Genomic DNA, 11,542 nt, shown 5'->3' with positions numbered 1-11,542 from the left:
TTTGGCTCGCAGAATGTTATTCTAATGATAAACTAAAGTTATTATAACGTTCCCAGAACATCAGCTTTTGGTTCGCAAAATATTATTCTAATGTTAAACTAAAGTTATTGGTTGCCAGAACGTTATTTTTTATGGTTTGTTTTTGGTTAGCCAGGAAGGTTTTCTTAACACAGATAGAACAGTTTTTGGTTTGTAGAAGGTTATTCTAACATTAATCTAACATTTCCCTAACATTAGGATTCCCAGGACTTTCCAATTCGGAAAACTTTTCCGTCAAACTGACGTAGTCAGAGATGTAATGCTATTCTAGGTCGGAAGAAAATGTTCAGATTTTAATTAAAGATGAACAAGACAAACTGTTTTTTTTTTTTTCAACGGATTAACTTGCACGAATTAATTGTTCACATCAAGACTAATGTGAGCTAGTAAAGTAAATAAATTCCATTTGGACTTTAAAGTCATACGGAGTTTAAACTAAAGTTATTATATTATAACGTTCCCACAAGTTTATTTCTTGGTTCTAAAAAAAAAAAAAAAAGAAAAGAAGAAAAAAAACCGTGACCCAACAACTAATCCTCGGACTGGGAACGTTCTGTGTTTGCTGGGTAGAACCTTTTACTGTCTATGGGTAGAACAGATTTTTGGGCTTTACAAATAATGACCCTAATTTTATGCTAAATCAATTTTAAATAAAACATATAAGTAACATTTTTGCATTTATAATGATCAGATAAATACTTTACGTTCATTCACATCACCAGAATTGTCCTCGGACCGACCAGTTGTCCAGAAAACAGCGCGAAATTATGTCAAAAAACTGTGCACAGTGCAAACATGACAAACATTTGTGAATGAATGGCATGTGTTAAGGTTAAATATTGCTGATAATTCTACAACACTGGTCGTTTTGGAAAGAGACTCGTATTTTGTTTAGGCACTCAGTGCGTCGTACTAACCGCGCAGAGCATCAGGGGTCCTTCAGACTCATGGCGCTAGTTTCTGAGCGCCGAGTGTGTTGAATGTTTTTCAGATATTACAACATTAAACGTCGGTATTTCAGGAGGATTTAATATCTCGGTGTTATGGAGGAGGTGGATGAAGAGCCCAGTCCCACGGTAACCTCTGATTTAAACTCTTTCATCTATGCTTATGAATATTAATGCACGGTACACTTATGTAAATGTGAAGAATATGCATGTGTGGAAAAAATATAAAGTAAGTTAGCTCTGAGGGCATCTTAAGACAATATTAGGCTACTAAACTAGATACCAAATTAAAATACCATGGTATGTTTATATATGTGTAATAATATGTATGTAAAATGGTGTGTTTTATTATATAAGTAAGTATGCATGCATGCATGAATAAAAGCATCATATATTTAATAATGTGATCCTTGCAGCTGATTCCAAGCGCTGGATTTCATCAGAGGCATTTGGGTTTTGAGTGGGGTCCTGGAGATCTGTTGGTGTATGAGACCAACTACCGACTGCAAGGTATTGACCTCCTCGAGGGAAACACTGAAGAGGGACGAGGACATGAAGCTCATCTTGTGTTGTGTTTGTGCTCAGGTCCGAGGTCTGCAGGCTCTCCGTTCGTCCACATCGTGAGGAGAGATGAAGACATCTGCTCTCCCATCCTGCGCAAACTCTTCAACGAGTCCCATCTCATCTTCGTGGGGCTGCAGAAGATCAGAGAGGACGTTCCCAGCAAGAACAAGAAGTCACAGTGAGTCCTGCAGCCTGACAGTGTGGACGAACTGATGTGTACACACTGTCTGATCTGTCTCTGTCTCCTGCAGGTTTGTGAGCGTCAGTAAGAACTACAGGTCTGTGATCCGAGCCTGTATGGAGGAGCTGCAGCAGAACGCAGGTAAACACACACACGACACACGACACACATCACACACGAGGAAGAGGATGCTCTCCATCAGATGATCACACTCTCCTTCTCTTCTCAGTTTCAACACAAGATGGTTCTTTAGCGTCGCAGTATGGAGATCAGGTACTGTCAAGAGTCCACATCAACTTAAAACAGACTGATGTATTGTATCTGTACGAGCAGTGTGGTTGTTAAAACTGAAAATATAAAAATTAAACATATAAATAAATTCTATAAGAGTATATGAAGTATCATTATGCATGCTTTATTTTATAAAGGTAAATTAATCATTATATTTACAACAATAAAAAAAATGCATGCATTCTTAATATTATTAAATGCTTTATTTTAAGATAAATTAATCATTAGATTATAACAAAACAATATGCATGCATTTATAAAGATAGATTAAACACTAGATTACAAGATAAAAACCGCATGCAATATGCATGCATACTAAATATTAAATCTGAAATAAAAGGAATAAAAAACTAAAACAGAAACTAAAGTTATAATTAAAACAAAAAGAAACAAACAAATGGAACATTAATACATTCTATAATATAATATTAATATATGAATAATTAACTTGTATGCTTTATTTTATAAAGATAAATTAATTATTACATTTACAACAACAAAAAATAAATATGCATGCATTCTGAATATTATTAAATGCTTTATTTTAAGATAAATTAATCATTAGATTATAACAAAAAATATGCATGCATTTATAAAGTTAAACTTTAGTTTGCGAAATTAAAATTGTATGCATGCATAATAAATATTAAATCTGAAGTAAAATTAATAAAAACAAAAAAAGAAACAACACATTTTTTTAAAAGCCTAAATTGAAGTTGAAAAATAAAAACGAATTAAACATATTAATACATTCTATAATAGTTTTTAAAGAATAATTTTGCATGCTTTATTTTATAAAGATAAATTATTACATTTACAACAATAACAAATAAATATGCATGAATTCTGAATATTATTAAATGCTTTATTTTAAGATAAATTTATCATTAGATTAAAACAAAATATGCATGCATTTTTAGAGATAGATTAAACACTAGATTACAAATGAAAACCGTATGTATGCATTCTAAATATTATTTTAGGTTTTATAATGTTTTTAATGATTATTCCAACCATAAAAACATTGATGCATTCTGTATTTTAATGTATGTTAATGTCTTTTTTATTGCAATGCCTCTGAAACAATCTTTCTGCTGCCATAATCAAGGACACATAAGCAAACATGAAAATAAAGTTATGATCCAGTCAGATCTCTACTGAAAGTCCTGTCCTCTTGATTTTGACTGAATATTTGACTGAAGTTAAGGCTGGTCTGATCTCTCCAGGTGTCTATCCTCTTGGCGATCGAGCTCATATGGAACTTGTGTGAGGTTCTGTTCATCGATGCGGCTCCAGGTAGAGAGAGGCGTCTGAAATATTCAAGCAGACCTTTTTCTTCTAGTCTGTCTGACCTGGTTTTGTTCTCTGGTTTCAGCCGGGTCTCTGCTGCTGCAGCTGCTGGATTGGGTGCGTCTGCACAAGTCAGACGTGGACACGAGAGCGCGAGAGGTGTTACAGAGCGAAAACCCCGCCCTGCATCGCTCCTACTGGGACGTGGTACGACACACACGACCCCTGACCTCCAGAACATCTGCATATCATCAGCCGTGTCCTTACGTGTGTGTGTGTGTGTGTGTGTGCAGGTGATCAGTTTAGTCCTGCAGGGCCGCATGGATGAAGCCCGTCAGGTGCTGTCCAAACAGGCGTCTCTTCGGCCCGAGAGCAGCTCTGTGTTCAAACGCATGGACGTCCTGTTACAGAGCATGCCCATCTTTAATGTACGTTGAGCAGGACGCCCTACACTTTTCCTAAAGCTGATGAGAACAGGTGTTATTTCACCCCAGAATCAGAAGGAATTATATTTTAATGAAGCATATTTTTTAAGCTTTCGTAGTATGTTTACATTATACTCATTACAATTAAATGCATTTTTAAAGGCTACATTCTTAATACTGCAATGCAAAAAAATAATTAAACAAAAAATAATATTACAATGTTGTTCAAAATGATTTCTGAAGATCATGTGACACTGAAGCTGAAAATACAGCTGCGCATCACAGGAATAAATTACATTTTAAAACATATCTGCATAGAAAATAGTTTTTTGAAATTGTAATAATATTTCACAATATTTTTGTATATTTTTAAGAGACTTCTGCTCACAAAAAAGAAAAGAAAAAAGGAATTGATCTTTCTGAACCCAAACTTTTGAATGTTATAGTACATTTCAAATCTATAATACCTTATTGACAATTTAAAGTATAAAATCTGTTTTTGTATAATACGTTGTTTAATTAGTGGTATCTTAATTACACATTGTCACATTTGTTGTACCGTCTTTCATTTGCTGATGTAAAGTATGTAAACGATTGCATTATAACAACTGACTCACAATTGAGAACTACAGAAAAAAACTTTGAATGCAATGAGAAATTTAAATGCAAAAATATTAATGGACCGTAAACACTACATTTTCTATATGTAAAATACAATATTTTATGTTTTGGGGTGAAATCGAATGATTGTAAATCACTTCAGCAACAGTCTTTAGAAATCATTGTTTTTATAAAACTAAATAATTGCGTGCATGCTGCTGCTTGTTGTTGCAGCCCACAGGAGCTCAGACGCTGACTGAGTTTGATGTCAGATGGAGACAGTGGCACGAGGAGTGTGACCGCTGTCTTCAAGACAACACCTTCGCTGGGAACCGTCACCTGGAGACCCTGGTGAAGGTGAGGGGTCGTGACCTCTGCTGTGACCTCTGCTGAGAGCGTGTGACCCCTGACTCTGACTCTGTCTCTGTCAGGTCCTGCTGGGTGATGAAGACACGTTACTGGAGCAGAAGGAGCTGCTGGGCACCTGGTATCACTTCCTGGTCACACGGCTGCTCTTCACTCAGCCCACCATCAAACCGCCCGACCTGCACTACTACGCACAAGTACACACTGTTATACTTCTTATTTCACTTCTTATTTATTTGACATTTCTATCTGGTTTTTATTCATTTGTATTTCAATTTTAGTTTGAGTTATTTTAGATCATCTAGTTAAACTTGGCAATTAGCTGCATTAAAATTAGTTGAAAATAAATATTATTTACTATTTTATTGAAATTCCAATAAATGGATTAATTTTTATTATTATTTTTTTTTGGTTGTGTTTTTTTTTTTTTTTTTTTTTTAAGGTGACTGGTTTTTATAAATTTTTAATCCAGTTTTAGTTAGTTACATTAGGTTCATTGGGTTCAATTGGTAAATGAAAATTAGAAGTCTTGCCCTGACAATTAGCTGAAATAAAATGTTTAAAAATAATAATAAATAAAATAATAAAAAACATATTTTAAAGTTTTTAATTTTATTTCAGTTCAATTTTATTTTATTTGAGTAAACTAAATTAGTATTCATTTTAATTTATTTAAAGTTTTTTTTTTTTCCATTTGTTATTTTTTTATAGTTTGTATTATTTATTTAATTTAATTTTGTTTTAGTTATTTTGGTACATCAAGTTAAAGAAAATGAAAAATGGAGCATTGACAACTAGTGTTTTTTAATACTATAATAATAATTTTACATCAGTTAAATTTTTTTCAATATTTTCAATAAGTTATTATATATATAAAAAAACAATATATATATATATATATGTCAAATTAAATGAAAATGAGAAATGTTGCTTTGACAGCTAGCTGAAATTTATACATATATATATATTTAGATTTTATTTCAGCTTAAATGTATTTTGTAAGTAACAAATAGTTTTCTGGGTTTAGTGTGCTGTAACTATAATAACTCTGCATGAGGCACAAGTAAAGCTGCCAGATATCACACAAACAGCTGAGAATTAGTCATGCAATGATATCCAGACTTGATTTGATGGATTTAACAGTGTATAAATCTCCATGTATCATACTGAGCTTGTGTTGGTGTTTCAGTCGAGCATGAACATGTTTCTGGGTCCACGGGCGTCTCCGGAGCCTCTGGACATCATCCTGCTGTCGGCCTTCGAGTTCGACCTGCATCAGGTGATCAAAGACTGCAGGTGTGTTAACTCTCTCTCAGCACACACACACACACACATTCATCTCCAAACTAACACAGGTGTGTGCTGTTCCTGCAGCATCGCGCTCAACAACTGGTGGTTCGTGGCTCATCTGACAGATCTGCTGGATCACTGCAAACTCCTGCAGTCGCACAACCTCCAGTGCGTGTCTCACCTCACATCAGACGATTGCACACTATGACACTGTCATATTCCCATTCATATATGTAGAAGCTTACAGATCCACCTGGCTCTTTGAGAAGGTTCTGGTTGATGTGATGCTCACCTTGCTGTTCTGGTTGTGTTTGTAGTTTTGGGTCTAATCTGCGTGAGTTTCTGGTTTTGGAGTACGCCTCGGGTCTCTTCACACATCACAGGTGATTAAAACCCATTATTGATCTCTGAAGACAAAAGATTTCAGTCTCATAAACTAGGCTAGATCACACTTCACCTTAAAAGAAAAAAAAAATTATGAAGTCTATATATATATATATATATATATATATATATATATATATATTTATAGCTTTGTAAAGCATTACTTTATTTTCTTCATGCAAAATATAAATATTTATAAAATAAGTATTATGAGATTATATTTAAAATACAATATTTTTATACAATTAAATAATGTTAATATATATATTTTTAGATACATTTCATAATTTTAGATACATTTATTATATATAATAAACATTTGAGTTAACTTATAATAATTGACAATAATTGTATTTAATATTATAAAATAATATATAATAAATTAAATTATTTAGTTAATTTGTCAGTATATAATTTATCATCATTGTATATGAATATAATTATTTGAATTGACATTTACTGTAATTATCTTTCTATATGACTCACATATTCTTGACTCTTGATTCATCCAGTTCTGAACTGCTCAGAGTAATGTACTCTTCATACGTGTGTGTGTGTGTGTGTGTGTGTGTGTGTTAGTCTGTGGCAGCTGGCAGTGGATTATTTCGATCACTGTCCTGAGTTCGGCCGTGTGTATCTGGAGCTGCAGATCGAGAGAGTCCCTCTCGACACTGAACGTAAAGCTGTTAAAGTCCTGCGGATCTGTGAGGACCGACAGATGAGTGAACAGGGTGAGTGACCGCTTCACAAGCTCGTCCTCCTCTTGAGTCATTGTCTCCAGAAGTCATTGATCCGTGTGTGTTTCAGTGCGCAGTATCTGTAAGATCATGGCTAAGAGAGCTCTGAGGAACAACCGCCTGGGATCTGCTCTGTCCTGGAGCATCCGAGCCAAAGACGCTGCGTTCGCTACACTCATCTCTGAGAGGTTACACACCGTCCATCTGTCTAGATGCTGTTCGACTGCTCTTTTAGCTAACCCATGCTTCGTATCCCACAGGTTTCTTCAGGATTACTGTAACAGAGGCTCTTTCACGGACCTGGATTTGTTGGATAATCTGGGTCCTGCCATGCTGCTCAGTGACAGACTCACGTTTTTAGGTACAATATGAGATAGCGACGCCAATTCCCAATTGATAAAAGGATGTTTTTCTTTTCTAACATACTGTTTCACTTTAAAAGACGTCCAAATGGTTTCTAATGTCCCATATCCATGAGATGCATGACTGTGTGTGTGCGTTTACAGGAAAGTACCGTGAGTTTCACAGGCTCTACGGTGAGAACCGTTTCTCCGAGGCCGCCAGACTCCTGCTGTCCCTGATGACGGCTAGGATCGCCCCTCGCGGTCTGTGGATGACGCTGCTGACCGACGCGCTGCCGCTGCTGGAGCAGAAAGAGGTCAAGACACTCACATTTTACTGGAGTCGAGAAATGAGTAGAAACAATGAGTATTTGGCTACAGAGCTTCAACCGGTTGAGCTGTACTATTGCAGCTTAAACCATAAAGGTGTTTAGCATTCATCTGTGGGGTTTCGTTTAAATGCCTCCGTTTGTTCTCATGTAAAGGTGATCTTCTCCGTGGATCAGACGTATGAGCTCATGTCCTGTCTGGAGGAGCTGAACTCAGGAACCAAAGCCTCGAACACCACAGACCAGGTACGAATCCTCTCTAGAACATCCCAGAGATGCTCATTATCATGTTTGGTTGTGAAACAGGATGTGTTTCTTCTGTGTTTCAGGATGAAGACATCGAGTCCACGAAGACGGAGCTCCTGCGACTGGCTCTGGCCCGTAACCTGGCCATGGCCATCGTCAAAGAGGGAACAATAGAAACATAAATTCATCTGATCATCCAGCTGTTTTTCACTCTCTTTGTGTCCTGTACATAATTCACAAACATGACTTCTTTTATAAAACTTTTTCCAGTATTTGCAAAAAACTAGTTTGTCTTCCTTATTAACTTCTTCTTCTTCTTCTGAGGGAAAACTTGATTGCTCATGCTCTATTGAATTAGAATTTGAGGTACATCAACTTAACCTATCAACTGTAAGCATTATACAGGGATAGAAAAAACTATGCAAGAAACCTCAGCATGGGGTTGATTTAAGTAGCATTTGCATTAAGGGAGACGCTGCAGGCAAAAACAGTTTTTTCATGCATCTGTCCATTTTTAGATTTTGGGTTTTATGGCTTTTCATAAAGTTGTTTTTTCAGACTTATGGAAAGAAAACATCCAAATGACACTGTTAAGTGTTTCTTTTATACCACTTTATCTATTTGTGTCAAAATATTTCAATTACAATAATATATTTAAATGCCATTTTCTCAAAATGAGTTTTTTTCTCCTCCACTGAGCCATAAATCTCCGCTTTGGTGGCACTTACACACACACACACACACCAAACTTTACATATTTATTCAGTCTACATTCTGAAGGTTTTTACAGAGGTATGTGTTCATATATAATTTTCTTGACTATATAAAACATTTGAATTCCCCAAAATTGTGAAAATATATTGTTTTCTGGCTGTTCAAAGTATTTTCTGAATTATGCAGTGACAAAAAGAGATACCCAGAATTCTCTCTGTAAAAACATTTGACTAATATGTCAAAAAAATAAATAAACAAGAATTTTTGAAACTGACTTCATCCAGTGTTCAGATTTTTGTACTAGAAATTTATGAAAAATTGGCGACATTTCATTAATGCATAATTTGCATATTTCAACAAAATTTTTGAAAACTTACTTTTTTTTTTATTATAATAATCAATGTAAACAATCAACTTGGTAAGTATAACTCTTTAGGTTTTTTTTTTTTACTCTATTCACCTGCATTTCAGCGGTCATTCTAACTTTAAGAAAAGAACGGAAATTATTAATTTTCAATATCGACAGATGGACGATATTGGATTCACTAAAAGAGCAAATTTGTCCCGCTGATAAACTACAAAGACAGACAGCCAATCAGAAACATTCCTAAAACCGCGCGCTCGTTGTAATGACGTCACTGAAGCGCGCGTTTTGAAAAAAAAAAGACCGTTATTGACCGTTTGCGTGACGCTTAGGGTGAGCAGCAAAACTCTATTGTACAGTTGTGACAAACAGCTATCACTTCACAAAAATAGATGAGCAAAACAACATCAGGGGTTCAGAAGAAGAGGTAAATCTCATAAATCCGTCTTTCACAGCGGGAAAAGAAGGTTAGACACCCATCTTCTCCATTTATTATTTTGAATCATTTACAAATGTCACATCTCATAGCAGCTGCAGTTCAGACTCTAAATTTAATTAGGCTGTATAATTAGTATATGCAGATCAACATTAAGTTCGGGGTGCTTGCATCCCATTTTCTTTTTCATTCTGGCATATTTCTGAATGAAACGATAGACAATGAGAGTAAATTTAAGCCAATACTTGATTACAACTTTCATGAAATGACTACATTGTGAAAATTGCCTCTTTATGTTGAAAAGCAGAGGGATTACTAATTTCCAACCCATGAGGAAACAGGTAAAGAAGAAAACTATGCAGGTAAATCCGTTTGATAAAGTCTTTAATGGCGCGCAGTACACATGATGGAATCACTATTAAACACCAGAGCAGTGCTTCATCTACATCATCATCATCTATAATAACTTTTACAAAGGTCTACTTTTGTTCCACATATTTTAATGAGTCCTCTTAAACCATCTCTGTCATCAACTTCAGACCTGATGAGGCTTTGAGTCTTAAAAGGAGACACGACTCATAATAATACACAGACAAGGTTCCTCAGAAATACTCGAAACACTTTGATGCAGATGCACAATGAAGCTCTGAGACCTTCAGATCCTGAAACACATCAGACAGAATCAGCAGAGATGCTCCATGATGTCCAGAAATACAGTGCAATGTGTTCAAACACACAAGATTCACAGCCATGAAGCAGATGAATCTCATCAAACTCAAAAACCACCAAGAATTCACCCCGAAATCAATAAGGCGACATATTTTGCTATATTAAAACTGTTTTAGGACCGAAAACGCTTTCAAGTTTACCCCAAAATTAAGTTGTTATATTTTCGTACAGGGATAAAAAAAGAAAAAACTTTTCTTTATGCAAAATATGATTTGTTTTGTTTCTGTGGGTGAAATACAAGTCATTTTTTGTGTGATACCAGAGTCTAAACACATGATCGTAATGAACTGTACGGTTTGCTCACTTCAGAGGAGCAGTTGTCCTCTTCTTCTGCTCGGACACATTAAGTTTTGTTTGGGACTAAAATCACATGAGGCCTTTATCTTATTTAATAAATGCTCATTTGCCCTGCTACAGTGCTTAAAAGAATCAAATCACGTGAAACGCTTGGAGGACTGACTGCTGATGCCTCCACTTTACCAAAACACATCTCCAATCAGACTTATGATGAACTGTGCTAATCATTACAGTTCATCCTCCATCAAGATCTTCATCGCAAAAACACTATATAAATATGCCACAATTATATAAATAAATCTAAAATGGTCAATAAAAGCTGCCGACTATCAGAGACAGACTGTAATGCTGAAACTTGAGTCCAAACGTTCCAGTAGCAGCAATAAATAAAAACAGAAACCGTTGAACTATGACACAGGCAGATAAAAACTCAAAATGGACAACATAATGCTACTCTGACATTATGCGTGTAAACTCAAAGCGTCCTCCGTGTAAACTCGTTTGACTGCAGGTACATTCGTTCTGATGCTTCGTGACTTAGAGAGCTGAAGTTTGCGGGAAATGAATCATTTAGTTCTAGAAACAGCAAAGTTCTACGGCTTCTTTGTTTTGAAGAGCGCAAGAACATCTAGCACTGTCTGAACAGTGAAATCACGGTTAAATACACTCCACGGACAGCGGCGAGGTCATGTGACACCATCAGCATCAGCTCGGCTTCTGAGCTTACCAACATTTACCATAGTTTACTTCAAAATACCATAGGTACTAGTGCTTGAAAATTTCTCAACATGTAGTCAATGGAAAGAGCCACTAAACTAAACAGATTTTTGCAAACCTGTTACCAAAACTTCAGACATGAAAACTTTATAGACATAAAAATTACATAAAATTATCTATGTATGCATGCATGCATGTATGTATAACTAGGGTTAAACTAAAACCATAATTTCTTTTCTATAAATTTCACAAATT

General features: G+C 35.5%; 1 protein-coding gene across 2 annotated transcripts; it reads left to right on the top strand.

Moving 5' to 3' along the window:
• Positions 1-936: 936 nt before the first annotated feature.
• Positions 937-8,313, top strand: LOC113054909 (nuclear pore complex protein Nup85-like). Of its 2 annotated transcripts, XM_026220712.1 has the most exons (19): positions 939-1,115; positions 1,403-1,496; positions 1,572-1,728; positions 1,802-1,872; positions 1,961-2,004; positions 3,249-3,318; positions 3,398-3,519; positions 3,606-3,740; positions 4,572-4,694; positions 4,769-4,900; positions 5,893-5,999; positions 6,078-6,161; positions 6,311-6,376; positions 6,957-7,108; positions 7,185-7,302; positions 7,375-7,475; positions 7,621-7,772; positions 7,941-8,030; positions 8,114-8,313. In XM_026220712.1, the coding sequence occupies exons 1-19, from the start codon at positions 1,083-1,085 to the stop codon at positions 8,210-8,212; spliced, it is 1,950 nt and encodes a 649-aa protein (XP_026076497.1). In that variant the 5' UTR covers positions 939-1,082; the 3' UTR covers positions 8,213-8,313. The 2 variants fall into 2 exon arrangements, with proteins under 2 accessions (XP_026076487.1, XP_026076497.1); XM_026220702.1 differs by having other exon boundaries at positions 937-1,115; positions 1,403-1,728.
• Positions 8,314-11,542: the final 3,229 nt, after the last annotated feature.

Source organism: Carassius auratus, chromosome 3 (genome assembly GCF_003368295.1).
Source record: "Carassius auratus strain Wakin chromosome 3, ASM336829v1, whole genome shotgun sequence".
NCBI lineage: Eukaryota > Metazoa > Chordata > Actinopteri > Cypriniformes > Cyprinidae > Carassius > Carassius auratus.
The sequence above is the reverse complement of the archived record's forward strand: the minus strand, read 5'-3'. Positions and strand labels throughout refer to the sequence as shown.

Bases quoted from the DNA above. Each gene is read 5' to 3' on its own strand.
- LOC113054909 (XM_026220702.1), top strand. From the start codon at position 1,083: ATGGAGGAGGTGGATGAAGAGCCCAGTCCCACG. The intron at 3,319-3,397 runs GTAGAGAGAGGC...CTCTGGTTTCAG, and splicing joins GTTCATCGATGCGGCTCCAG to CCGGGTCTCTGCTGCTGCAG. The intron at 4,695-4,768 runs GTGAGGGGTCGT...TGTCTCTGTCAG, and splicing joins ACCTGGAGACCCTGGTGAAG to GTCCTGCTGGGTGATGAAGA.